The 27,753-nt window shown below is 44.1% G+C and overlaps 1 protein-coding gene across 5 annotated transcripts in view; it reads right to left on the bottom strand.

Moving 5' to 3' along the window:
* LOC146855745 (NACHT, LRR and PYD domains-containing protein 5-like) overlaps positions 1–27,753 on the bottom strand; it is a 561,293-nt gene that overhangs the window by 429,015 nt on the left and 104,525 nt on the right. For 2 of the 5 annotated variants that reach the window (XM_085653658.1, XM_085653660.1), the window contains exon 4: positions 9,595–9,746. The exons of 1 other annotated variant lie outside the window; for it this stretch is intronic. In XM_085653658.1, the coding sequence (XP_085509784.1) occupies positions 9,595–9,658 (64 nt within the window). In that variant the 5' untranslated portion in view covers positions 9,659–9,746. Of the gene's footprint in view, positions 1–9,594; positions 9,747–19,852; positions 20,482–27,753 lie in introns of those variants that run through there. 2 more of the 5 variants (XM_085653659.1, XM_085653662.1) reach the window with 2 other exon arrangements.

The following is a 27,753-nucleotide window of genomic DNA, read 5'->3' as shown; positions in this document are numbered from 1 at the left end:
TACTGTATGAAGGACCCTTGGCTAAAGTCGCAGTCAATGGTAGGGTGTCCCGTCCGTTCGAGCTGGGGAGGGGCACCAGGCAGGGTTGTCCCCTGTCGCCGTTGTTGTTTGCTCTCGCTCTTGAACCGCTGGCGGCCTGGATACGATGGCACCCAGAAATAAGGGGGATCCGATGGTCACCAGATCATGAGGACCGCATTTCTCTTTATGCCGACGACATTTTGCTATACCTCACTTCACCCAGGAAGTCTCTCATAGTTGTCTGTGACATTTTGACTTCTTTGGTAGGAACTCGGGTCTCACCATTAACTGGGGGAAGTCATATCTGTATGCCTTGAATGGAGACGTCCCAGTTCTCCCGCGGAATTGCTCGATCCAGATCGCCCGGGAGGGCTTTTTGTATCTAGGGATCTATATCTCCACCGATCCAATTGTTCGATATGAGAGAAACCTGCTCCCTCCGTTGATGCGCCTGCGGCAGGATGTGGCGGGCTGGCGGTGACTGCCGCTTACCCTCCTTGGCCGTGCCGCGCTGTTCAAAATGATGTCTCTTCCCCGTTTTCTCTATGCCCTGCAGAATACCCTGGAGCTGGTTCCGGCCAGCTATTTTCGGGAGGTCGAGAGCCTCCAGCGCTCGTTGCTGTGGGATGGCCGTCCGCGTATAGCTATTGCAAAGCTGACCCTTCCGTGGTACGATGGGGGTATCGCGCTTCCTGACATCAGAAGATACTATTGGGCCTCTCAGTTGAGTGCGATCAACCATGGAGTTTACGGTCCGGCGCTGAGCCCCGGCTTTGCTATGGACCGGTGGTTGCTGCACGGGGGTAATTACTTTAGAGCACTCTACTCCAGATCAACCGATGGGTCCCTCACGGGGCCAACCAAGGTGGCGGTGCACGTGTGGAAGGCGGTAACGAACTCGCTGGGTTGGAAGGATAGGCTCACCCTCGCTACTCCGCTGTTTGACTCCGATATGTTGGGGAAACTTTGGCACACGAAGGGATTCGAGAAATGGGATCTGATCGGGATATCCAGGGTGGGGGACCTGCTGGCTAAGGGACGAGTTAAATCGTTTGACGAGCTACGGACGGAGTACGATCTGGAGGGTACGGAATATTTCCGGTATGCACAGGTACGCCATGCTCTGCGGTCCGTCCTCGTCGAGGGGGAGACGGTGCCTGAGTCCTCTCCCTTGGAGGATCGGATCCTGGATGGCCATATGCCGGAAAGTACAATCTCCTTAATTTATAAGAAGCTTGTTAATGTCCGGACTGACCTCCTCCTAGGGGTGCGTGATCAGTGGACTAGGGACGGCCTTGAACTGGATGATGAGGACTGGCAGTACGCCGTCTCCTCTCCTAAGGAGGTCGCGATCCCGGCACGACTAAGGCTGGTCCAGCTTAAGATACTTCATAGAGTCTACGTCACAGGGCCCCGACTGATTCAGATGGGTTTCTCCGAGGATGGTTTATGTAGGAGGGGCTGTGGGATGGTGGGCACCTTCCTACATATCATATGGGAATGTGGTGTGATCGCGGAGTTTTGGAAGCAAATTCATGTTGTGATGCAGGAGGTCACGGGTATTGCACTGCTGCCAGAGGCACGGCGCTGTCTTTTGAATGTCTGGGGTCCTACCGACTATGACGCGGCGCAGACTCAATGGGTGACCCTAGGAAACATGGTGGCGAAGCGTGATATTGCGCGACTGTGGGGTTCTCAGAGGCCTCCCGCTATGGAAGCATGGATGGATAATATGGACTGGAGCATGTTTAGGGAGAAAACGGTGTATAGTGCCCGGGGCGGCCTAAGAAATGGCATAAGATACGGGGACGATGGAACCAGTATAGGGGTGATATATGTCTGCCCCCGGCCACTGAACCGTTAGAGGAGCAACTCTCCCCCTAGCTTCACTTCCAACTTGGGATTTTCATGATGACTATATGCTAGAATGTTAGCGCCTCTGCATCTCCCTCATCCACCCGACCGGTGGCTTTGTTCTGATTTTGGGAATGGGGCCGCGCCCCCATCGGGAACTGGCACGAGTTTATTGTGTATACTGCCTTGCTTGTGTTATTTATTTTAGGTTGTTTAAAAAACTGAACCTTTGTTTTTTTCCTGTACCAGAGCTATGGACGCTTCCATGTGTTGCAGTTAATTGGCTGCCGAACCTCCGGGATGTCGGCTGAATAGCTGTGTTCCAGACTGACATAAATAAAGGTTTTAAAAAAAAAATAAAAAAAAAAAAATAAAGTTGTATGATTGTGATAGGAAAGACCATTACTTCGTTATTGATGACAACATTACATAAAAACTCTACAATTTCAGGGTTCATAGTTTGTGGTAAATACAGAGCAGTAAATACATGTGGTTCTTGTGGGTAAGGAACAGTAAGGTTACCTGTATTTACGTAGATACTTATATTCTCTTAAACAGTGTATTAACTGCACGGCTTCATATGTGGATTTTGTCTGTGTCATGTGCACACAGTGTCAATAAAGTTATATAGTTGTCATAAGAGAGACCCATTATTTCATGAAGCTCAGCCAAGGTATATTATCATTCAGTCCTTGTAAATGTGTCTGAAGGCGAAAAACCCATCTTTGCTCCTTCTCAAACAGTACTTTTTCAGCATTGTTGTTCTTGATAGTTAGAGTTTCTAAAATGACCCAACGTAGATCGTTGACGGTATGTCCTTTCTCCAAATAGTGATTGCTCATCTTAGTTGTACTCCTTTTACATTTGATGTTGCTGCGGTGCTCGCAGAGTCTTTGTTTCACTTTTCGGCATGTCATACCAATGTAGCGTAAACCGCATGGGCAATTGATCATATAGATGGCATGGGTGGTATTGCAATTGGTGTGGGATCTGATGGTCCATTTTAGATTTGGTGACAGTTGTAAGGTTTTTGTTGCCGTTGTTAAGTGGCATACAGAACACGACCCGCATGGGAAGTGTCCCGTAACGGGGGCATTGTTCCAGAGTCCCTGTTGGACCGGTGCCGTAGATTTTACCAATGGTCGTGTATGTACTAGTAGGTCCTTCAGATTCTTCGTCCTTTTGTTTGAAAACCTCGGTTATGGCCATTTGAGTGATCCGGAGGTAAGGATTCGCCAGTTTTTATTGATGATTTTTTTTACATCATTTGTCACTGTGCTGCAAGTACTAACACACGTCACTAGGTCTGTTGTTTGTTCCTTGGTTGTGGTGCCTAGGCGGGTCTCTCTCTGTTGGTTCCTTGCCCTCTTCTGACACCTTTTGATGATATTCATGGGGTAGTCCCTGCTGCGAAGTTTGTCACTGAGTTCCTTCGCTTGACTTTTGTAGTCTTGGATGTTGCTACAATTTCGTCTAAGTCTGAGGAACTGTCCGTAGGGTAGGTTCTCCCTCATTGGTCGTGGGTGGAAGCTTTTGTATGACAGAAGGCTGTTTTTGGTGGTAGGTTTAAAGTAAGTTTTTGTTTGTATTCTGTCGCCTACAATAAAAAATGTAACATCCAGAAAGTCCAATTTGTTGGGAATCGCTGTGTATGTGAACTTTAACCACTCGTCTCTGGTGTTGAGCCATTGGTGGAATTCTGCCAGATGATCCTTGTTACCTTTCCATATTAGGAGAACGTCATCTATATAACGTTTCCAAAAGATGATGTGGTCCAAGAAAGGGTTGGAGGCATCATGGATGTGGATGGTCTCGAAGTCACTAACATAGAGCCCCGCTACGCTCGGCGCGAAGGTACTCCCCATGGAAGTACCATGGCACTGTTTGTACATGGTCTTGTTGTACTCGAAGTGATTCTCTGTGAGCGCTAGCCTACAACATTCGAGAACAAAATGTCTTGGTGTTCTGTGTTCCCACTGTTGATTGAACAGTAACGTCTCCAGAGTTTCCCGTGTTTTTTGTTGAGGGAGACTAGTATATAGGCTCTCAACATTGAGTCTTACTAGTAACATTGTTTCTTCTGAATATTGTAGATCTTGGAGAAGATTCAGAAGGTCTTTGTAGTCCTTCAGATAGGTGGGGGTCTGTTGTACTAGTGGCCTCAAGTAGTGGTCAGCAAATTGTGAAAGGGGTTCTAGAAGTGAGCCAATCCCGGACACAATAGGGTGTCCCGGTGGTGGTCGTCGTTCTTTATGAATCTTGGGGAGGGAATAAAAATGTGGCATCCTTGGTGTTCTTGTTATCAGAAACTCTGCCTCAGTCTTCGAGATCCAATTGTTGGTTACTGCTTCTTCGACCATTATTGCAATGGTATTCTGTAAGCGTAAGGTAGGATCTGTGAAGATGACTTGGTAAAATTTCGTATCGGCGAGTAGTTCAATGCATTGTAGATGGTACCCTTCCTTGCTGAGTAGTACGATGCCACCACCTTTGTCAGCTGGTTTAATTACTAGTTCGTCATTCTGTCGTAATGACTCCAATGCTCTTTGTTCGGAGTTGGAAATGTTCATGAAGGTTTTTTTTGTCTGGTCTTTAAGATCTTCTACTTCCTTCATTATGGCCTGTTCAAAGGCCAAGATTTCCGCTGGCACTTGGTGATTCAAAGGGCAAAAATTGGATTTACGACGGAGGGTCGTATCGCCATCTCTGGTTATTTCCTCGTGATTATTGAAGAAGGCTCTCAGTTTAATTTTCCTGCAAAATTCCGCCATTTCACATTGAAGTCTGAAGATATCTAGAGGTGGTGTAGGTACATAACTCAGACCCTTATTAAGAACATCCTCTTGTTCCTTTGTGAGTGTTATGTTGGTCAAGTTAAAGATGAGGTTGTTGTGCTGGTCCCTGGTTTTGCTCCCGTCATGCTCCTTGTGTGGACTTGGCGTTGTTGGTCTGACCAGGTGACTCCCTTGCGTCTCGACCTGTTCGTGGTCTGGCCTCTCCCTAAAAAAGGAGGTCTATGTGTGTAGTTATGTCCCATATTTGGCATGGTTGGGGTACCCATGGGCGGGGGGCCCGGGTAGAAAGGATTCCACCAGCCTGGGAGATTGGGGTTGAATGATGTGTAGGGCATTGGGTGTGGTTGTGTGCCAAAAAAGGGATTAAACCAGGTATTAGGTCTTCTCCTATTTTGGCGTCTGTACTGGCCTCTGTTTCTTCTCGTTGTGTAAGATTCCTCACCACTCCAGTCAGAGCCATTAGTTGAGGAACCCATACTGGAGTTGCTAGAGTTATCAAGTGTGTCATCTGGGACTTTATAGTCTTCTGCGCTATAAGGGTGCATTCTTTCCATTGAGAATCTTTTCAGGTCTTTCCCCAGTTTTTGTATTTTGTTCTGTGTGATATAGTCTTTTGTTTCGTTGATTTCTTTATTAATTTCTTCCAACCTTTTTTTTGTACACTGTCAAGTGTACCATGTTCTTAATTTTCGTTTCCATCACTTGGATTTTAATAGTGAGTTCTTCTGTAAGTCTCGTTGCTGTTTTGATTATGAGGACTAGGTAGTCTCTAGTACATTTCCAGGAGATGGAGGACCAGTCTTTACGAAAAACCAGGTCCTGTAGGAAGATTCACGGAGCGTTATTGACCCAAAGTCCTTCTGGTGCCGCATTGGCACACAAGTACTCGGTCATGATGACGCCATGGATGGCTGTGCGCACTTGTTCTTTTTTTGTTTCTGACAGTTCATCCCAGTCGGTGGTTTGGGCTAGGGTTTGTGTCAGATCTTTGTCTTGCAGTGGTGAGGGAAGGGACAAAATCGCATTGATTTCTTCCGTGGAGTAGCTCAAGCCTAGATTCTCGGCCATGATTGTCTCCAACGTGAATGGTATAGATTAAAAAAAAAAATTCAAGTTTTTAGAGAGAGCTCCCACAGCTGTGCGCTGCTAAGTACTACAATAATCAGACTGGAGGGAGAAAGAAGAGCCTCTGATCCACTCAGCTTCCTTATCTCAAGTATCAAAAAAATCAATGGGGGAGTGGATCACTAGTCCCAAAAGAACCAGGGAATGCAAAGGTAGTACAAGGTACTGTTAAGAAACCCTCAATCACCGCTTCGTTATTAACAACGTGACAGCATCATCATCGGGTTGGTGCAATGCTTCCTCCACCTGGAGGTCGTTCCACTGGTCGTTTTAGTAGTGATCGTAGAAAAAAAAGTGAGTTCTGGTGAAGTGATATGTGGTGAGAAAAATATCCAAAAGTTAAAAACCCCGTAGAGCCAGTAAAGAATCTTTAATTACACTGGATGCGGGAAAGTTATAAGAGGTCTTCGGTGTGCACTCAGAGGCTAATTATGGCCATGTGCACTGTAAAAAAAGAAGGTGTCCATAAAAAAGGTCGACATGTTTCAGCCCTTCAAGTGCCCCGAAGGGTCAAGTGGGCTTCCTTCAGGACCTAAACGGTGAAGAAGACCCTAGTATTCAGGGGGTCTCCCAGTGAGTGAGATCTGTTAATCCCAAGAGTATCTGTTCAATTTGAACCTAAAGTCGTTGGAGCAATTTTAGGGTAGGGAAGAGGGTAGAGGGAATAACACATAACAGACCTTGTTAAAAACTGTGAAAAAGTGTATACTCAATTGAATACAGACATTGCTTATTATTCTTGAATGTCAACACAATGGATAACTTGTTTCAACAACTAGAAAATGGCAATTCTTCTCATTAAAAAAAAAAAAAAAAGAGTGAGTAACTGTAGATATACCCACTAAATATGGCAAAATTCGTCCCTCCTTCCCACCAGAGTAAGAGTCATACAATCCATCTTGTCATATGCTGGAGGATGGTAAATAAACATGTATTGATAGTATTTCTAAGAGATTAGCAATGTTTTACATAGAAACGCAGTCCCATAGTTTTGTTACTTGTTGTGATTATAAAGCCGTAACAGACATCTTGTACGTAGAACCTCTACAGTACTCAAGAGAGGGAATATTTACAACAGAAGCTGATAGTGATTATTAGCATATGGGGGTCGTGTGGTTTCTCATGAAGAGCATGCTAACTTCTTATGTTGGTATTGAGAATAATATAACTTCATGCATCAATTATCTGTTACCGGAGGGTGAAAAGTCGAGCCCATGAAGTGGAGATGGGTCTCTGGACTGTGTGCGGTAAAAATACGTTACAAAACTGCAGAACTAACTGGTACCTGATCCTCGTATAATATGCCAGAATACTAATTCCTTGATGCCCGTTTATTTGTCATTCCTTAAGTGTCGTGCTTACGAGGGGTAATCACATTCCGAATGCTGTTCATTCAAGGGGTTGGAAACATATGTAGGGTCGGGACCGTGTTTAGTCAGATACGCGTATGAAATTTAAGTACGGACATTACTCGAAAATTGAGTGGGCTGATGGAAAATCGTGCAAAATAATGGATGCGTGACTTTTCAGGGCGCGAGACAAATGGTACACACGGGAACCAGGTAACGCTACACATAAAGAAGTAACAGTTCGTACCTGTTCACCATTAATGCAGGCAACAGCGGGTGTAAGAGGGGCGGTCGTTCACGCTCTTTGTGGAAATGAATCTTTTCAAAAGCCCCTCGTGCCTATTTACTCCACTCAGGATAATCTGGTCTCCTCCCACTTCACCCATCATAGAATTCTGTGTGACCTGAATGTAGTAGTAGCTTTAAAGTTTTGTGTCAGTAAAGCAAGTTGATGTGGCAGACTAAGGCCCTGATTCAGAGTTTGTCGGAATGAAGGTGCTATTTATTGCACACGATAAAGAACAATATCCTGGGGTACATTATTGATCGGGAGCGATGAACAGCAGCTCCTCAGATTGTTGGGGTTTACATGTGGGTGTCAGTGCTTGAAGCATCAAAATATACATGGTGCAGTAAATGCCATACACTTTTCTCCTGCTAAATTCCGGTAGGTTTGACCTGTCGAAATGTAATGAAAGCGATAAATACCACTCAAGTCAGAATTCAATTCGCTGCGCAAACAGGTTTTTACGCAGGGGATAGAAAATTCTGATCAACTCGTAATCAGGGCCTACATTGGAAGTCTATTAAAAAGGGCTTGTGTAAAGCACTACATTTCTTTTAGTGGGATGCTGCCTGCCTCCTAGCAGTGCTGAGAATAATGACCAGTTCTGTGGGCCAACAAGGCAACCATATCATCTTAGGCTCTTTATGCTTCTCCTACACCAGGTGTGCCCAGCTCCAGTTCTCGGGGGCTGAATTCAAGGCATGATTTCAGGGTATCTAAGTAGGATATATTAACACGCAAGGAATATAAATGTAAATAATCATTATTCTGAAAGCCTGGCCTTACTGTTGCTCTCAAGGACTGTGGTCGGACACTCTTACCCAGGCTATACCCTATTATTCCCAGGCTCTATACAGCTATAAAGTTCAAGCAGGCGCTTCGGCTCACATCCACATAGTTTAGAATAATCTGCTTCTTCATCAGAGAATCTACTGTCTAAGATTTAAACCTCAGCCAGTGGTGTCCCTGGCTGTGGTCCTTTGCAAAGGATGGTGGTCTCTGTAGTTTTCGGTGCAGCTGCTACAGTGGTACCGTTTGTTGGATTTTCTATGTGATGGAATGGAATGGGCACAGTTCTGGGGGTTTCTGTGATTCATGCATGCACACGATTGCTCTGGCTCTCCCCAACTCTCTGGTGTTTTACTTACCCTGCGTTTCCCTCCAGACCATGGTACAGCTCCCACAATCCTCCCCTGTCTCAACTCTTCCATCTTCCTTTTCTCAACCCCATCCTTTGTCGTTCGCCGCCATTACTCTTCCACTTCTGGTGGGTTCACTTCCTGGGTGCTCTCTGTTGCCTTCCCCTCTTTACAGGCTATTTTATTTGCACACCATTGGCGTCATCCCACACCTTTGTTGTATTTAGGACTGAGATACTACTGAATTCAGCAGGTACAGTCCTCATGACTAGCCTCTTTGCACACCCGTGCATGCAGAGGACTCAGCCGTGGGAATGCCCAGCGCATTTGTGGGCCCAACTCTCTTTCATGACGTGATGTCCTTCCTCTGGCCGGCCTGCCATGGTACCTGGTATGGCCGGACAGAGGAGACGGAGACAGACAGCCGTGTACTCCTGGCCTCTATCTTGCAGAAACTCCACACAGCAACGTGCATGCAGAGAATGACCCGAGCTGCACATTTTGGGCATTCCTGCTCCTTATACAAGGATGAATATGAAAAACATGCATTCGCATTTTAGATGAGTCATCTTCCCCATCCCGCACCTTCTCCCAAGTCTTCTGATGACAGGGAGCCTGATGACGTGAGGTGAAATTGACTAATGCAGCATCAGCCATGGGCCAGATGTGCTGTTATGTACAGAGGGGGAACACGCTGTGCAGTATTTCTGCTGCCTGCCCGACCCACCCACAACGCACAGGCCCTTTAGTGAATCTTATGACTTCCATGTTGTGAAAACTTACCACAAGCTTTGTGACAATAAGCCACGTTTTAAGTGTGCACTGTTCTTTTTTCGTTACTTCTTAATGTGTTTTACAATTACCCTTGTTTTCTTCTTGATTTAAATAACGCAATGGTACGAACCGTTGTTTGATTGTTGAACTTTTGGAATGTTTTCATATCAGAAGTGAATATTTTAATTAAGGCATTGTAAAACGGAACCTATATTTTCAAAGCCTTCTCTCAGTACTATGTTGACACTTACCTGATATGTACCACGCTAGAAGCATAGCCACAGTGCACAAAGGGATGCTCAATTTGGAATTCATTGGTATATTTTGGTTTCTTCTTTATCTCCATAGATTGACATTAATTTCCCGATTTACTTCCACGCACAGCGATCACTTAGTTTTGTTTCTGTGGGTTAAAAAAGAAAGCACAACCATTGTTATGGTTGACAGAAATAATGTTTGCCTAGCCACCTGGTGACAAATGTGAAAAAACTGACGCAATCGGGAAGAACACAGAGTTACTGCAGTTCAGCACAATCGGTAAATGCATTTTGTAAAGAGGCCGTCGAGTTTTCAGTACCATTCTATAGAAATGTTAACATATGTCAAAGAAGTCAGAGAGCGACAAGCAACAAAAAGGATGGAAGGAATGCGTGAATTAATCCCAACCACTTGCCATCCCTCAGGCCGACTTTGCAGGCAATCCCTAACATGATAATAAAACAACCACTGGCAAAGCCAGCAGGTCTCGGCAATGCGAGGGCTGTTGGCGTTGTCAATGTCTTTTAGCTATGTGGTATAGCAGCAGGGATGCTATTAAACATGGATGAAAGTCGTGGAAAACAGCGATATAACAGGGCCAGCGCTGCCCATGTCAAAGTGCTTTTTTGTCTGCAGTAGGGGCGGGACAAAAACACAACACATATTGAATACAATAGTCTCTTCAAGACAGTGCATCCGCTGCTTAGTCTAGGTCTAAAAAATAATAATGATAAACTGTAGAGCGCAACCCAGACCTTTTACATTTGAGCACAAACGCAATATGCATTTTGGTAAAGTGGCTCTTATATCGTCAATTACATTTTCTAGAAATATTTAAAGTTTTCAAACAAGTCGAAGGTAGCAAGAGCTAAATACTATTACTATTAGCTTTACTGGTGGACAGTTCCAATACTTTTCTGTTTGCTCTTAAAATATATCTTTATTTTTCAATTGTGAATGCTCCTTATAAAAGCAATTTGTTTCATTTGTGATTCTGAAAATGTCCGAGGCATGTAAATTGTTAATGTGTTTTTTTTTTGTGTTTCAATTTTTTATTGAAATTTACAAAAGAATACATATAGTATAATAACTGTTTGCATTATCATACAATAAATATATAAGAAAATTGTTATATATAAGCATATAATAAAACTTTCTGAATAATTAATCATATTATATAATTTAATAAATACATAAACAGATCCATGCAAAGACAAATATTTGACTGTATATTGAGGCCATAAAAGATGGAATTACGGGAAGGGGGGGGGGGAGGAGAGAGAAAGGGAAGGCAAAGAAGAAATCACAAAAGAAAACGATAAATGAAAATGTACACAAATATAACACATAATGCTATATATAGCTAGATAAATATGTTCCTGAGAAAAGAAGACACTCTAGAAAACCAATAAGAATAGAGAAAAGATGAATATAAGGGATAATAATTTCACTTGATGTACGAGAGGACATTCTAAATGATAGATAGCATAAGGTGAGATAAGATACGATATGATAAATACTTACCATAACATAAAGTAATTATGCTGATTCGAAGAAAGAGAAAGAATAATATTCTTTGAAATAGACAAAATGAAATAAATTAAATTATACTACAGGTATATGAATATATTGTTACGGAGCCAAGGGATATAAAGTAGGGAAAGGAATTACGAGATAAGAATAGAAAGGATAATGAAATGGACAATATAGAAAATGTGCAAACAATAAATAAAGACAATGGGTATATTGTGTAAGATGAAAGTGTAAGCAGAGAAACCCTCATGTATAAATATATATATTAAAAGATACAGAATTATATGTAAGTGTTCTGGTGAGTAGATATTAAAAACAACAACAAATAATAGGTAGACACAATATGTATTAAGATTTATTAACCACCAATAATGAATAATGAATGAGAATGAAAAGGGATAAGAATTAAATTACTGTGTAGATGGGTCATTAATATTAGCATCGGTATTTAAAGCTAGAAAAGGTGACCATACTCGAAGAAAGAGATCAGATTGATCCTGTATGTTGTATATAACACGTTCGTAGGAAGCTGTTTGAATCATGGCCACCATCCATATTTCTTGTGATGGTGGTTGAGGCGACTTCCATTGCCGTAGTATACAAATTTTGGCTGTAGCTAAGGCTGTGTGTAAGAGTCGGGCTTGTGGTTTAGAAAGTGATTGTGATTGACGTGTATCATGCAGAAGAATGGTAGCATGCGAAAGTGGAGTTTGTAGAGGCATCGTGGAATGTAAGGTTTTACCTATATAATTCCAAAAGGGTTGGATCACTGGACATCCGCAAATGATATGAGAAATGTTACAAGACGTACGATCACATCTCCAGCAGTTAGAATGGGGAAGCCAGCCAGCTTTATGCAGTTTTGTTGGTGACCAATGCCAATCATGTAAAATCTTGAATATGCAAAATTTCAATCGTGCTTCACGTGCACCCTTGTTGAGATTGTTAAGAATGTCAGACCATTCATCGTCAGTATAAGAGACTGATAATAAGGTTTGCCATTTAGTACGTAAAGTTTGCGATAAGGGTTGAGAAAAAAGATGCGAAGTGAGAGTTTGGTAAAAGCCAGATGTAGCTCCTTTCATCTTACCCCAAGTGTGGAGATATGTAACAATTGGTGAGTCAGGCAAGAGCCATGGTGGAGGTCCTAGACTCCTCCGTAAGGATTGTCGTAACTGGTTGTATTTTGAGACTTGTATATCAGGCAAATGGAATTCTTCCTGCAGTTGGGCAAATGATTTAATATCTCTGTTTGAAAAAAGTTGATCTAAGGTGGAAACACCTGCTGTTTCCCAAATAGGCCAAGATATTGATTGTCTATTAATACGAATTGCAGAATTATTCCATAATGGGGCTTTTCTATGGAGACGAGGATGTGAGCCCAGTAAGCGGTGTGCACTTTGCCAAGCAGCACGCATAGCCGACAAAATAGGATTAGTGGTGGAGTCTCGGGGACGAAATTCCGAGCCGTATAAAACAGAAAGACCTGCGTTTGTTAATGAAAGGTGGCGTTCAAGATGTACCCACTGTGGCGCATCCGATGAATGTGAAAGCATATATGACATTTGAGAAAGCTGTAATGCCAAAGCATAATGCTCCACTGAGGGTAGACCTATTCCTCCATAGGAGCGATGAGCCTTCAGTTTTGAAGCTGAGACACGGGGTTTGGCAGAGTTCCATATAAAGGATTTGATCTTAGAATCAATTGAACGTAGCGTGGTTAAAGGAATTTGAATAGGAAGCATCCCGAGGACATAAAGAAAACGAGAAAGAGTAACCATTTTCACGGCTTGAACCCTGCCCCACATTGAGAGACCCAGTGCCTTCCATTTTTCAAAATCACGTTGCATTTGAGCAATGAGGGGATTGAGATTATCCGTAACCATACTCACTAGGCCTTTGTTCACTAGTATGCCCAAATACTTGAGATGAGAAGATTTCCATTGAAAGCGAAAACCTTGAATGGCCGCTATTGTGGTCCCATTCGAGATGGGCAGTGCTTCGCTTTTGTTCCAATTAATTTTGTACCCAGAAATGGAGGAGAAGTCATGTATTATTTTTAACACAGATGGTAAAGAGATGGAGAGATCTGTGAGTGTAAGGAGAATATCATCTGCGTAGAGATACATTTTGGATTCTCCTGTCGGAAGAGAAATGCCCTTAATATAAGTACATTGTCTTAAGGAGGCAGCCAACGGTTCCATGGCTAGAAGAAAGAGTAACGGGGAGAGGGGGCAACCCTGACGAGTACCTCGATTGATAGAGAATGGATCTGAGATAAAGCCCCCACAATTTACCTGTGCCGAAGGATTTTTGTACAACAAGCGTATTTTGTTTATGAATTGATCTCCCAGGCCAAATTTTTGTAACACCCTAAAAAGATAATCCCATTCAATTCGATCAAACACCTTTTCTGCGTCAAGCGACAAGGCCAAAGCGTCATACGGAAGATTCTTGGCATACCATAGTGTGTGGGCAAGAGTGCGAAGATGGTTCCTAGAGGAACGCCCCGGAACAAATCCTACTTGGGTATGATGTATGAGAGATGGGATAACCTTACGCAAGCGAGAGGCCAGAATGCTAGCTAGAATTTTGATGTCACAATTCAATAACGATATGGGACGATAGCTGCTACATAATAAAGGGTCTTTGCCAGGTTTAGGTAACACAGCAATAATAGCTTTATTAGATATAAGGCCCAAGGAGGCCTCACCCTCTGCCTCTTGGAACGCGAGTAAAAGAGAGTCAAGCACATGCACTCCTGCCCAATGATAAAACTCTGCAGGAAAGTCATCCTCTCCTGGGGCCTTGTGAGATGGCAATCCAGCAATTGCATGCGATATTTCTTCCCTGGTAATTTCACCTTCCAATAAGATTCTACCTTCATCTGACAAACAGGGTAAGTTTACGTTTGTAAAAAAAGAATCCAATTTGTCAGTGTCAAGTTGAGTTTCAGCAGTGTAAAGAGACTGATAATACTGGGCAAATTCGTTAACAATATCTTGGGATTTAGTTAGAGTAACACCGTTCATTGACTTAATGTCCGGTATGGCCATAGCTGCTTGCTGCTGACGTAGCTGGGCTGCTAATAATCTTCCCGCTTTTTCCCCCTGCTCATAATGTCTCCCTTTTATTCTATGCAAGGCGTATTCTGCCTTAGAGGTAAAAAGGTTATTTAAAGCCATACAAGCTTTTTCCAGTGACTTACGATGTGGTATCGTTGGATTAAGTGTATATAATCGAGTGTAAGATACAATATCTTGCTCCAATTCTTTTTGCCTCTTAGCATTTTGTTTATTAAACTGCGCTGCATCTCTCATAAGCTGCCCGCGGATAGTAGCTTTTGCCGCCGCCTAAAGAGTTCTGTTGGAGTCAACGGACCCCTGATTGACTGACATAAAGGCTTGAAAATTGGATAGTAATAACATTTTGTTTTTGGGTATCCTATAACGTTGAATGTTTAGACGCCAGGGTTTGCGACCTGGCTTAGATAAACCAGTTTGTAAGGAAAGTAGAACTGGAGAATGATCAGAGATCGCTGCCTCCAGTATCTGAGAGTCCTGTGTTATTTGAACTACATTCTGGGAGATTAAAAAGTAGTCCAAGCGAGAGAGCGTGCCATGCGTAGGGGAAGTGAAGGTATAGTCCTTATCCATCGGGTGAGAAAGTCGCCAATGGTCTACCAAACCATTATCTGCCACCACATCGTTCATTAGAGCTCTATATGCCGCATTTGTCTTATCTAGAGGGCCTGTCTTATCAAGGACTGGATCACGTACTAGGTTCCAATCTCCACCGATGAGAAACTGGGAAGCACCTATTTCAGTTAAAAGGCGGTTTAGTTGAAGGAGAAATGATCGTTTTGCCCCCGTGGGAGCGTAAATTGAGCCAACACATATATGTGTTTCACCGATGCGAAGTTTGGCAAAGACATATCGTCCATCTGGATCTATCCAGGATTTCAAGACTATCACTGGTAAGGATTTACGGATAAGAATCGCAACTCCACATTTGCGGGTAGGTGTCACATCTGGATCTGTTCTCTTCTGTATGCTGCTGTGTATAACCTTTCCCACCCAGTCTCTTCTTAATTCTTCAGACTCTTTAGCGTCAAGGTGGGTTTCTTGAAGGAGAGCTATATCCACATGTTTGGACTGTAAATGAGAGAGTGTCTTTTTTCTTTTAATATAATGTGTCAATCCATGAACATTCCATGTTATTACTCGGAGATCGTGTGAAGTGGCCATGTCAGATAAGAATAGGAAAGATTAGCGATACAAATTTAATAAAGATGCCAGAATGTGATATAGTAAATTAAGAAATTGATATAATGTTGCTGTATAAGTGAAAGGAGAGAAATAAGATATGAAGAAAGGAAAAAACAAAACAAAAAAAAAGGAGGGAAAGGAAAATAGAAGAGGGGAAAGAAAGGAGAAGAAAAGAAAAGGAAAAGAGAGGTAAGGGGATAAAAAGAGGGGTAAAGAGAGAAGAAAAAAGAAAAAAAAAAAAAAAAAAGCCCTTGGACCGCAACAAAGATCAGGTAAATAATAAATGAACCAAATGGGTAATGCTATTTAATGATGAGAGAATAAATGTGTGAAGATAGCTAGAGGTGTGTTCAACAGAAAGAATAGTATGTAGTATAAATGCCAAAGGGAGAGGTAGGGAGGAAAGAGTGCCAAATATAAAAAATGGCACAAGGGATCTCAGGACTTTTAACCACGGGTCCAAACACTAATGGACTGCTGCCACGAGGAGGGGCCCCATCAGGAGAGTGAAACAGTGGTTGACAAATATAGATCCAAATATGTCCTTAAAATGTATATAATAACAGATTTTCTTATTATTAATAAGAAATATAACAATATATTGTAAAATGTAGCATTAAAAGCTATGTATGATCTCTTGAATTAACCCCTTCAGTGCCCATGACGAGATAGTCTCGTCATGGAGCGCGGTTGCGCTGTGCCCATGACGAGACTATCTCGTCATGAACCCCGCCCGCTAATTCAACGCCCGGCACAGGGCGGGGGAAGGGCGGGGCACAGAAGGGGTTAAGGAGGATTACTATGCTTATAAATAAATGAATAAATAAATAATACATAGAGGTAAAAAAAGATAACACTATTAACGATTAAAAATAATTATTTGATTGAAAAGTATAATAATAACAATCTTAAAGAGCATTAATAAATTCAGTGAATATTTACTATATGTATGGGAAAAAAATTGGATTTAAAAACAGTATTACTAACATTACGGAATCAATAAAAGAGAAGCGCGAAACAATATAGACCTATCACTAATCATAAGGCTCACGTATCGAATGAAAAATGTAGAAGCAGGAAAATTATTATAATTTATATGAAGACATATCAATGTAATATTAAAGAACATAACTTCATAGTATAATTGTGAGACATATTATTGAACCATTAGAATATTGAATTGAAAATAAAAAATAAAATAAAGATGAAATAAGGGAAGAGGGTGTTGTAACCTTGTAGATAAATAGGTAATATGTGAGGAATTAAGAGATTGAGATAGTCAGCATGAAGAGCTGTAACAGTCACAATCCTAAAGTAAATTAATAAGTACCAAGAATATCAATCAAATATGTCTAAAACAGTGAGAGGGATAGACCCAATGTTTAAAGGCAATATAATAAATATAATAAATGTGATGAAAAAAAAATAGAGAAAAAAGAAAGGAAGAGCAATAACAATAAAGAACAGTACAATAACTGTATTACTAAACAAACTGATGACGATATACCTTCTTTTCCCCATTTGTATCATGAGTTCTTTAAATTTGATCTAACACCTAAAAGAAAATGGGTGTGCAGACAAAGCTAAATCTGAACAAAAGTATATTTAAACATTAAATCATCCACATTCTGCGTCTTAAGTAGATTTTAATACTCATCTGACCACAGGCAAGGTATCATCTTCATTTCTTGTATGTTATGAGTTCATTAAGGATGATTAATCATCTAAAAGGATGCAAGTATGAGCATAGATTAATGGTGATCAAAATTGTAGAGAGGTACTGAATCACCCACATTCTGCATCCAAAGTAGATTTTAATGGCGACCGGGATTTATCTCTATGTTGTTCCTTAGTGAAGGTGGATACAGTTTGAAGAGCAGCATTCTTGTCCTCATGACTACGAATAGTCCTTTCAAAATCCCTGCCTCTCTGTCGAGGACTGCTGACATTATGTTGTGGATTGCTTGATGCTTGAGGAAAAGAACTGTGACGTGATAGTTCTGGAGTGGTCTGCTGAGTTTCCATTTGTTGTGGTTTCCAATTGTCTAAAAATAGACGGAGATCCTCAGGGTTATAAAAGTCTTTGGATATTCCATCCTTAGAAATTCGGAAACGAGCAGGATCAAACAGACCATATTTAATGTCTAGTTGACGTAATTGAGGTCTAAATGAAAGGAAGGCCTTGCGTCTCTCGTTAGTTTCTCTGGAAAAATCAGCTGCGATACGAATTTCATACCCATTGTATGAGAACGGACCAGGAGTACGTGCTGATATTAATATTTGCCTTGTCTGCTCATGCCTTAAAAAAGAAGCAATGAGGGGACGTGAGTTTGTTGCAGATTCCTTGCGTAATGGACCAATTCGATGTGCGCGCTGTATCTCAAATGGAGGGTCAAAAGCGATGTTCATAATTTGTGAAAGGATATTTTGTAGGAATGTTCTAGCATTTGAACCTTCAATCCTTTCCGGAAAACCGAAAAAGCGAACATTATCCCTCCTGCTTCGATCTTCCAAATCTATCGTCTTACTTCGTAGAAATAACAGCTCTTGATCTCTGTTTTGTATTGAGTCTAGGCGAGTTTCTACATTTATTAGCCTGTGATCAAGCTCCTCTGTCTTGGCGTGAAATCCTGCAATGTCTGCTCGTATTGTTTTAGTTTCTGCTGTTAATGAGGAAATATGGGAATCCATGCTTTCAAGTCTATGACTGACTGCTGATATCTCTTGTAGAATGCGGTCCATAGTTTGCCCTTGCATGTTAATGTTAGCTTGTAGAGAATTGTCTGTTGTAGAGGAAGAGCTGTTGGCATCTGAATTTTGTGACTGCTTAACTACATCCGCAAAAAGAGGCTGTTTAGAGGGTTTATCTCCATACTTGGCAGTAGACATTTTGATTTCTGCTTTATAGAAAGATGGCAAAGCAATGTGTTGAGTCAGTATAGCAGTGTAGAAACACAAAGCAGAAAAGTTGTTATATGCGTCTTATTTCCTTGAATTATCAGACTCTCAATGTCCAGGATTTACTAGAGTATTTTCTTTATAACACACTGGAGAGAGTTCAAGTTAAAGGTCTAAGCTGTGTCAAGATAATGTAGAGAAGAACTCCAATATCCCTCAGTCTCATAAAATGAAGTAGGCGATCAAGGATTGGTTCCTCCCCATCCGGTAAAACAAGTTCCACTTTTAATTTGCTAATTTGCAAGATTTAGACTATACTGGGCCAACAAAACATGACACAATTGCCAGTGTCAGAATTATGTGGCGCACAGCCCAGGTATATTACAGAGAGATCGGGAAGTTAAATTGTAAAAAATTGAGCACTGCAAGCAGGATACCTTGAAACTCTGAGCTTGGTGTTGTAGGTAGGCTCACAAGCTTGAAGTCTCTCAGACTTTCTTAGAAGTGTTGCTTCACAGTTGTTAAAACACTAAGCAGGATATCAGAGCTAGCAGCAAATAAAGCACTTATCTGCTACAAAGCTGCCATGTTTTTAAATTCAGACAACACCGGGCCAAGAAGACATATCTCAAGTGCCAATGAGCAAATTTGTGTGACACGCAGTCCCTAATGCGCCCAAAAACAAATTTCCTCTGAAACAGCGCTTCGCAATAGCCAGAGTGAATTAGCAGGGTACTGAAGTTAATATCAAACAAAGCACTCACCCACTGTAAAGCTGTTGTTTTTTGAAAATTTTGGTTTAATTTGTGTCCTCAAATCACTTCACAGCTGTCAGCTAATAAGCGTGTGTGGTGGACAGACCAACGCGCATGAGGAAAAGCCAGGAAGCTCAGGTGTGACCAGTGGAATGTTGCGATCGGGAAGCTGTGGAACTCCAGGCTCAAGTTTGTAGGTAGGCTGACAGGACCAGAGTCTTTCAGCACATAAGTTAAAAAGCAAGGCTTATTATACAAAGCTGCGTACTGCACATATATCCACAGAATTACTTTAAAGACAGTTGGTGCATTTAAACAGTTTAACTGTGTGCTGAACAACACTACAGCTCAATCTCATAGGGCAGACTTCCCAACACCACATGAACTTCACAAATCCTTATTGTAAATTAGTTAAAGCTGAAGAGGACACTTTTCCAAAACAGCGCATAAACTTCTCCAATGTCAGTTATATTTCAGCTGGGATTGTTCATTTTGATAAAAGGCACCACCGTCTCTCTCATCAAGGAACTCCTGTCGACATATCAGACCCTTCACAGCAAAAAAGGACAAGCCCTGGTGTACAAAGTTTCAGCCTGTGCGCAGATTATACACATTTTCCTCATGAAAGGGTAAAGCCTTTGTTCAATTTAATTACGTAACTCAGCATCACAAAACAGCCACATGTAATTCCTCAGAAGAATGCAGACTTCACATGCATAACTACAGCTGGAGCCCCTCTCAGCTTCTTGAGGTAATTATTTTAGAGAGCAAGTATATGAACTCCCAGTGAACTTTACCTTAATTGAAGTCAGCTGGAGTCCATGTTTCTCTTTCAAAACTCTGTATTTCAAATCCAGTCAGCTTTTTTTCTTCCTTCAGAATTAGCAAAACTCTGTTTTCAAAATCCAGTCAGCTTTTTTCTTCCTTCAGAATTGCATTGCACATTCCACAGGTCATGAGCAGGGGCAGCTGGCTTCTGTCAGAGGCTGAAATGTTGGTGCCTTTCCACAGATCACGAGCTGGGGCAGCTGGCTTCTGTCAGAGGCTGAAGTGTTCCCGCCAAAATAAAAACATCCACATATCCTCTGAAAAGATTCATGTAGTTTCCTTTAACTCTCACATCAGTGAGCACAGTTATTTAGGCAGTGTTGTTGGCAGAAATAAGCTTCAGTTTATAAATAGTGTTGTCCGGGGTTCCTCTCAGCACGGAGCTAGCTCCGGTGTCAGTTTACATTCCTCAGGAACGGAGTCACTCATACTGAAGAAAACCGGCTCATCTGCTCCTGGTTGACTTTATGACCTCCAGAATGCTGAAATAATGTCGAAGGTCTTGCATTTACTGGGTGCCAACTCCTTTTGAAGCCCCACTCGCAGCAAAGCTCACAGGTTAGGCGGCCATCTTCAGTCGTGGCCAGACCACGCCCCCCATTGTTAATGTGTTTTAACAAAACTCCTATATTTCTCAGCATCCTCCTCTGGTCTGCTACAAAGGGATGTTTAATTAACTCCTTTTTTCAATGCAATGTACTTTTTAGGTCGAGCCTGGGCACCGCATGTGCTGCTTTGAAAGGCATACTGTATTATAGTATGCACTTGAAGCTCCGCCCACTCTCCGGCCATATTTTTCATTGGCTTGTGTCTTTGTCCTTTGTAAATGCTGGCTTCTGATTCGGTAATCGGCTTATTAGTCCCTCCTTAGTACCGCCTTGTCTTGATTTGTAACCTCGCATGAGGACTAGCCCTTTTACTTTGTTTGTTACACCATCCGTGTCATTTGCTCTGTAAGCACTATTTTCTTTAATGGGTTTCGCCCTATTGCTGGCATGATCTGCTTTCCTTTTATTCAGCATGCCATGCGCAGTTTCACTGTCCAAGCAGCCGGGACAATGGTGGCCGCTTGTTTACAATGTGATAGGTATCGCATTTAGGAGAGTTTGAGTTATTGCTATTGTAAATGACAATAGCTTAAACTCTCGCAAAAGCGACACCTATTGCTTTACAAATATTTTTTTTGTGGGTTGTTTCCAAGCGCCCCATGCTGTGCTTGCACTTAATAGAAGCCATGCCCTTTCTTTAGGCAAGGTTCGTCTAAAGAAAGGGGGGAGGCCTCTATTAAGTGGAAGCGCTGCATGGGGTGCCTGGAAACAAACAATATCTGCAATTCAATAGGCCTCGCATTCGCGAGAATTTAAACTCGTGACATTTACAGTGTCAATAGCTCAAAGTCTGGTAAATGCGAGCCCTATTGCATTGCAAATGCTTGTTCACCACTTGCAGTGGGCGGGGGTAAGTGAGTCATTGTGTTTGTCCCACATGCTTCTTTCATAAGTCATTTCCTTTTGAAAATAAATTAGGAATCAGGGAATCTGTCTGTTGTGTATAGAACTGCTGGACTGGTTAATGGTTGAGCAGCCAACGCCTTGTTCAGAAATGCAGTTGAGCTTATGGCCATATTCTTGAAATAGAATTGGGCATTTTAATTGGTTTGCTGCTGGTAAAATAAGTAATGTCTGGCCAGCAGTCATTTTGGAGAAAGAAATTAGCCATTAACTCCATGGTTATTATTGGACTTGCCTGACCACAAAGCAGCCTAATTCCACAAGACCCCCCTGTTTGCAATGCAAAGAAAACAAAGCCGACACTGATGGAAAAAGGGTGTTTAGGCCAGCAGAGTGAACTAATTCTAAACATTGTGTGCATATCTTATTTTTTCTTTTGTAATACTTGATGCTGCACCTTTTCACAATTAATGTTGTTAACAGCACTAGATAACTAATTAACATACCAAACAAATTGTTTGACTATATTGGTCTGGGTAAATAATGGACATTATATAACTACTGTATGATGACTGCATGGTGACAGAAATGTGCTCACATTTTGAGACTGCTAATGTATTAAATTGACAACGTCATAAAGTATTGAATATGCTACTTACCAGTATGCATCTGTTCTTGGCATGTAGGGCTGCTGACATTCATATCTGTGCATAGATCGCCGCCTAGTGTTGGGTCCGGATGTTTGCACGTTCTTGTCCTGGAAGAGTCTTCGAAGTATCCTGGGATAGGTGACTCCTCCCCTGGACTACAGTGCGCATGGGCATCCTCTCCATCCTCAGATTGTTTTTCGCCATTGTGGCAGTGATGGAGTAGATACAGAAAGTGATGACCATGCTTTACAGTAATTCTGAGAGCTGCAGCTGCTACAGGCGCCGGGGAGGAGGGAGGGCGATATGAATGTCAGCAGCCCTACATGCCAAGAACAGATGCATACTGGTAAGTAGCATATTCAGTTCGAGGCATGTGGGCTGCTGAATTCATATCTGTGCATAGAATATATAGCAGTGCCCTCTTATTAGCGGCGGCTACCAGTGCCAGCTGCAGCGGTCTGAAAAAGAGTTTTGAGAACAGCCTGTCCTACAGCTGCCTGCTGTTTTGATTGTACATCTACACAATAGTGTTTGGTAAATGTATGTGTAGTGGACCAGGTGGCTGCTCTACAGATATCATGCAAAGGAATGTTTCCTAGGAAAGCCATGGAGGCCCCTAACTTACGTGTTGAGTGGACTCGTGGGGGAATCGTTAAAGTGCGTTTAGCCTTTTGATAGCAAATTTGAATACATTTAACGATCCATCTGGCTATACCTGCTTTGGAGATAGCGTTGCCTTTGTGGTGTGGGGCAAAGGCAATGAAAAGTTGTTTTGTTTTCCTAAAGGGTTTGGTCCTGTCGATATAATACATGAGGGCCCTTTTTACATCTAGTGTATGGAGTGCCCTTTCTGCGACAGTCTGTGGGTTTTGAAAGAAAACAGGCAGTTCAATAGTTTGATTCATGTGGAACTGCGATACCACCTTGGGCATGAATTTGGGGTTGGTACGTAGTACGACCCTGTTGGCGTGAACCTGTATAAATGGCTCTTGGACGGTTAGTGCCTGGAGTTCACTAACTCTTCGTAAAGAAGTTATCGCTACTAGGAAAGCTACTTTCCAGGTAAGGAATTGAATCTCGCATGAGTGTAGAGGTTCAAAGGGTGGACCCATCAGGCGTGTGAGGACCAAGTTGAGGTTCCACATTGGAGCTGGTGGGTGGCTAGGTGGAATGACTCGTTTGAGTCCTTCCAAGAATGCTTTGATGGCAGGCACTCTGAATAGAGAGAGGTGCGGCCTGGTTTGTAGATAGGCTGATATTGCGGTCAAATGGACACGTATAGAGGTGTACGCCAGATTGCATCGGTATAGGTGTAATAGGTAACAAATAATGTTTTGGATGGATGCGTCTAGCGGGTTAATGTCATTATTATTGCAATAAATGACGAACCTTTTCCATTTGGCTGCATAGCAAGCTCTGGTAGTGGGTCTCCTGGCCTCCTTAATGATGTCCATACAGTCAGGTGGCAGGTTTAGGAAGCCAAACTCTAGGACTTCAGGAGCCAGATTGCCAGGTTCAGCTGTTGCGGATCTGGGTGCTGAATCTCTCTATGGTTCTGCGTCAAATGCTCGGGTTTGATCCGCAGCCTTTGATGCGGCACCACGGAAAGTTCGAGAAAGGTGGTGTACCACGGCTGGCGTGCCCACGTTGGAGCAACCAGGACGAGTGTCAGTGAGTGTTGTCTGAGTTTGCGTGCCACCAGCGGTATCAGTGGTGCTGGGGGAAAAGCGTACGCAAATCTGCCGGACCAGTTCATCCATATCAAATTGCCCTGCGACTGCGGATGTGGGAACCTGGCGGCAAAGCTTTGGCATTTTGCGTTTTCGCTTGTGGCGAATAGGTCTATCTCTGGATGACCCCACTGCTGGAAGTACGGTTGGAGTACTGATGGGTGTAACTCCCACTCGTGCATCTGGTGGCTGTGTCTGCTGAGCAGATCCGCCACCTGGTTGTCCTTGCCGGGGAGGTGTTCTGCCATGAGGAACATGTTCCTCTGAATGGCCCACTTCCACATGCTCTGAGCCAGATGAGACAACTGAGGAGAGTGTGTTCCTCCCTGCTTTTGTATGTAGTACATGGCGGTCATGTTGTCCGTCCGGATCAACACGACTTTGTTGCACAAGTGTACTTTGAATGCTTTCATTGCGAGGAAGATTGCCATCAATTCCAGAATGTTGATGCGCATCTTCCTTTGTTGTGTTGTCCATAGTCCCTGCACTGTGTAGTTGAGTACATGAGCTCCCCATCCCTGGAGAGACGCGTCCGCTGTCAGTATTATTTGTGGAACAGGCTCTTGGAACGGTCGGCCCTTGCAAAGGTTTTGTGGATTCCACCAATGCAGAGAGTTGTATGCCCGACCGCTCACCAACACTAGGTCTGTCAACTGTCCTTGAGCCTGATTCCACTGACGTGCTAAGCACTCCTGAAGCGGGCGCATATGTAGTCTTGCGTGTGGGACTATGAAAATGCAGGAGGCCATCATGCCTATCAACTGCATGAACACTCGCGCGGGAAGGGAGTGTTGTGGTTTGAACTTGGAAATCAGCATTTGCATGCTGTTGATTCTCACTAAATTTGGCTGAGCTGTGGCCGCCAGAGTGTCTATAGTCGCACCTAGGTACTGTTGTACGTGTGCGGGCTGGAGATGGGATTTTGGGTAATTTAGTGAGAACCCCAGACTGTGAAGGAGGTGAATGGTGCGGGATATGTGGCTGGCACATTGCTGGGCTGACTTCGCTTGAACGAGCCAGTCGTCCAGGTAAGGGTAGACGTGTATGTGCTGCCTCCGTAGATGTGCCGCCACAGTAGCTAGGCACTTTGTGAACACCTTGGGTGCTGTTGTCACGCCGAAGGGAAGGACTTTGAATTGGTAGTGCTGCCCCTGAACAGTGAACCTGAGGTATTTCTTGTGTGAGGGGTGAATGGGTATGTGGAAATACGCATCTTTGAGGTCCAGTGTGGCCAGGAAGTCTCCCTGCTTGAGCAGCGGGAGGACTTGCTGTAAAGTGAGCATGTGAAAATGCTCGGAAAGAATGTACTGGTTCAGGGGTCTCAGGTCTAATATAGGTCTGAGCGACCCGTCCTTTTTCGGTATTAAAAAGTACAGGGAGTACACCCCCGTACCTTGCTCGTGGACGGGTACGACCTCTATTGCGCCTTTTAGTAGCATACTTTGCACCTCCTGCTGTAAGAGCGTTAAGTGCTCTGAGGACATAGGACGGTTTTTTGGAGGTATTGTGGGTGGAGTTGAGGTTAATTCTAGGCAGTAACCGTATTTGACAATATCTTTGACCCACCTGTCCGTGGTGATGGAGTTCCACGTGGACAGGAACCTTTGTAGCCTTCCCCCGACAGGTGTTATGTGGTCGGGAGGAAGGGAGAGGGCGTCACTGCTTGTTCTTGGGGGAGGACCTGGTGTTGCCGTAGCCGCGTCCTCTGCCCTTTGTGCTGGAGCCACGATATCCACCCTGGGTGTTTTAATCGTAGGTGCTTTGTGTGTTGCCCTTGTTGTATGTTTGCTGTGACCCCTGTCCTCTACCTGCTCCTCTATTTCCGGGGCGACGAAAGGAGCCGCTCCGAAAGGACTGCGTTTGTAGGGCCCCCATGGACTTTGCAGTGTCAGTGTCCTTTTTTATTTTCTCTAGGGTGGTGTCAACCTCCGGCCCGAATAAGTAGTCGGGGTTGACAGGTTGGTTGAGGATGTTATTTTGTACCTCAGGTTTGAATCCGGAGATTCGCAACCAGGCGTGTCGTCGCAACATGACGCTAGTGTTTATGGCTCTGGCAGCTGTATCCGCGGCATCCAGTGCACACTTAATGGATGCATTTGTGAGCAGTTGTCCCTCCCTGATGAGAATCTCTGCACCTTCTTTGAATTGGTCAGGGAGATGTTGGAGTAGTTGTTCTAATGTGTCGTAGTGCGCTCGATCGTAGCGAGCGAGGAGCGCCTGAGTATTGGCAATGCGCCATATGTTAGCTGCCTGGGCGGCAACCCGTTTGCCGGAGGTCTCTAGCACCTTGGACTCTTTGTCCGGGGGAGGAGCATCACCTGTTGTTTGCGAGTGTGCCCTCTTGCGAGCATTCGCAACTACAATGGAATCCAGAGGTAACTGGCCTCTAATGTAAGTAGGGTCCCCAGTCGCCGATCTGTATTTCTTGTCGATCCTGGGGTTTATCACTCTTGCCCTGGTGGGTTCTTTGAAGATGTCCTTTGCTGGTTTGAGGACACCCTTCAACATGGGCAGAGTCTTTATATTCCTTTCTGAGGATGCGAAAGTATCCATGAGAAAGTCGTCCTCGACGGTGTCAGAGTGAAGTTGCACCCCATGATTGGCCGCAGCACGTTCAATTAGAGCGTTGAACGCGGCAGTGTCCTCTGTGGGAGATGTTTTTGCTCCATAGAGTTGCGGGTCCTGTGCATCCATAGGTGCACCTGAGTCTACAGGGTCATCCCAAGCTTGATCAGGGTCCTGTTGGCCTTCAGGGTCCATCTCTCCGGGGTAGGGGACTTGGTCACCCATGTAGTACTCCAAAACATCTGTGTCGGAGTGTGTGGGAGAGAAGGACTGTGGATCCTGGTAGGGGGAATGGAGAGGTTCGTAAAGAACTGGTTCCGAAGCCACTGGCAGCTTTCTCTTAAGCGGGATCCGGAAGGAGTCCAAAGCTGGCTCAGAAGTTATTCTCCTGTTGTGGAGCATCATCCTGCCGGTGTCGGCGTCGATGAGATGTGATGGAGACGTCTCCACAGGAGAGCGTTCGGCAGGCGTGATCGTGGTGTGGGTGACCCGTGTCCTAATTTGGAACAGTTTCGGGGCCGTGGATGGTGGCAGGCCAAAAGTAATGTTGGCCGGTGCCGAAGAGGCTGTTGGAGCTTTTATCGGCTCGGAGCCCGACGTGTCCTGGAGGACTGTTTTGGTGGGTCGCACCTGGAGCGCCATCGATTCCTTTGCGCCGACCGGTTCTGTAGAGGCGGGCGTGGACTTCTTCGGCGCCGGTGAGTCATCGAGTCGAGGGGCGGTAATGGCCGTCGACGTCTTCGATGAGTGTGCCTTTGGTGGTGCTGTCGAAGCGGTGTGAGACGCAGCAGGCAGTTTGACCTTTGGGGTCGGAGCCGATTGCGTCGGTGCCGGGAGCCGAGTAGGTTTGTTGGCACCGAAGGTCTTTTTCCGTATGTCGACTCCGACGTCGGCCGCTGCAAGCTCGGCACCGAAGTCTCGTTTGGTGCGCTCGGTGCCGACGGGTTTCGCTGGCGTCGAAGGTGTGGTGGGCCTCGATCCGACCAGCGTCACTTTCGGTTTCAAATGAACCAATACAGCTTTTGGTTTCGGTTTCGAAGAAGGGAAACTAGCCGGTTTGGATATTAATGGCTGCCGCTGAATATCCGAGGCCGGGCCAGAGGGCGGGGCCGAAGAACTGCGGGATAGGTCTTGGGTAAGGCCCGAAGGCGATCCCTCGACCGGAGCCATAGACTGGCGCACTGGGATATCCTCAGTCTGTACGGGTAGGCCTTGCTCGTCACCGGAGCTACTCTCTTCGGCCCCTAGGGCCTCATTGTAGTCTCCTACCTCGGTGTCGTCTTCATCTCTGCGAAAGAGTCTTTCTTCGACGTCTTCCGATCCGGAGTCATGTTCGGAAGCGGGACTGGAGGGTAGGTTCTCCACGTCTTCGACATCTTCGGTCTCGGCGCTGAAGATGTCGGCCGGGGCCGGTGCCGCTTGCTGCGCCTCGAGTCTCGCTGCTCATCGATTCCGGAGAGTCTTCTTGGATCGG

This window comes from Triturus cristatus, chromosome 4_1, assembly GCF_964204655.1.
Source record: "Triturus cristatus chromosome 4_1, aTriCri1.1, whole genome shotgun sequence".
Classification (NCBI taxonomy): Eukaryota; Metazoa; Chordata; class Amphibia; order Caudata; family Salamandridae; genus Triturus; species Triturus cristatus.
Note: the sequence above shows the minus strand (reverse complement) of the source record. Positions and strands in the feature narration are given on the sequence as shown.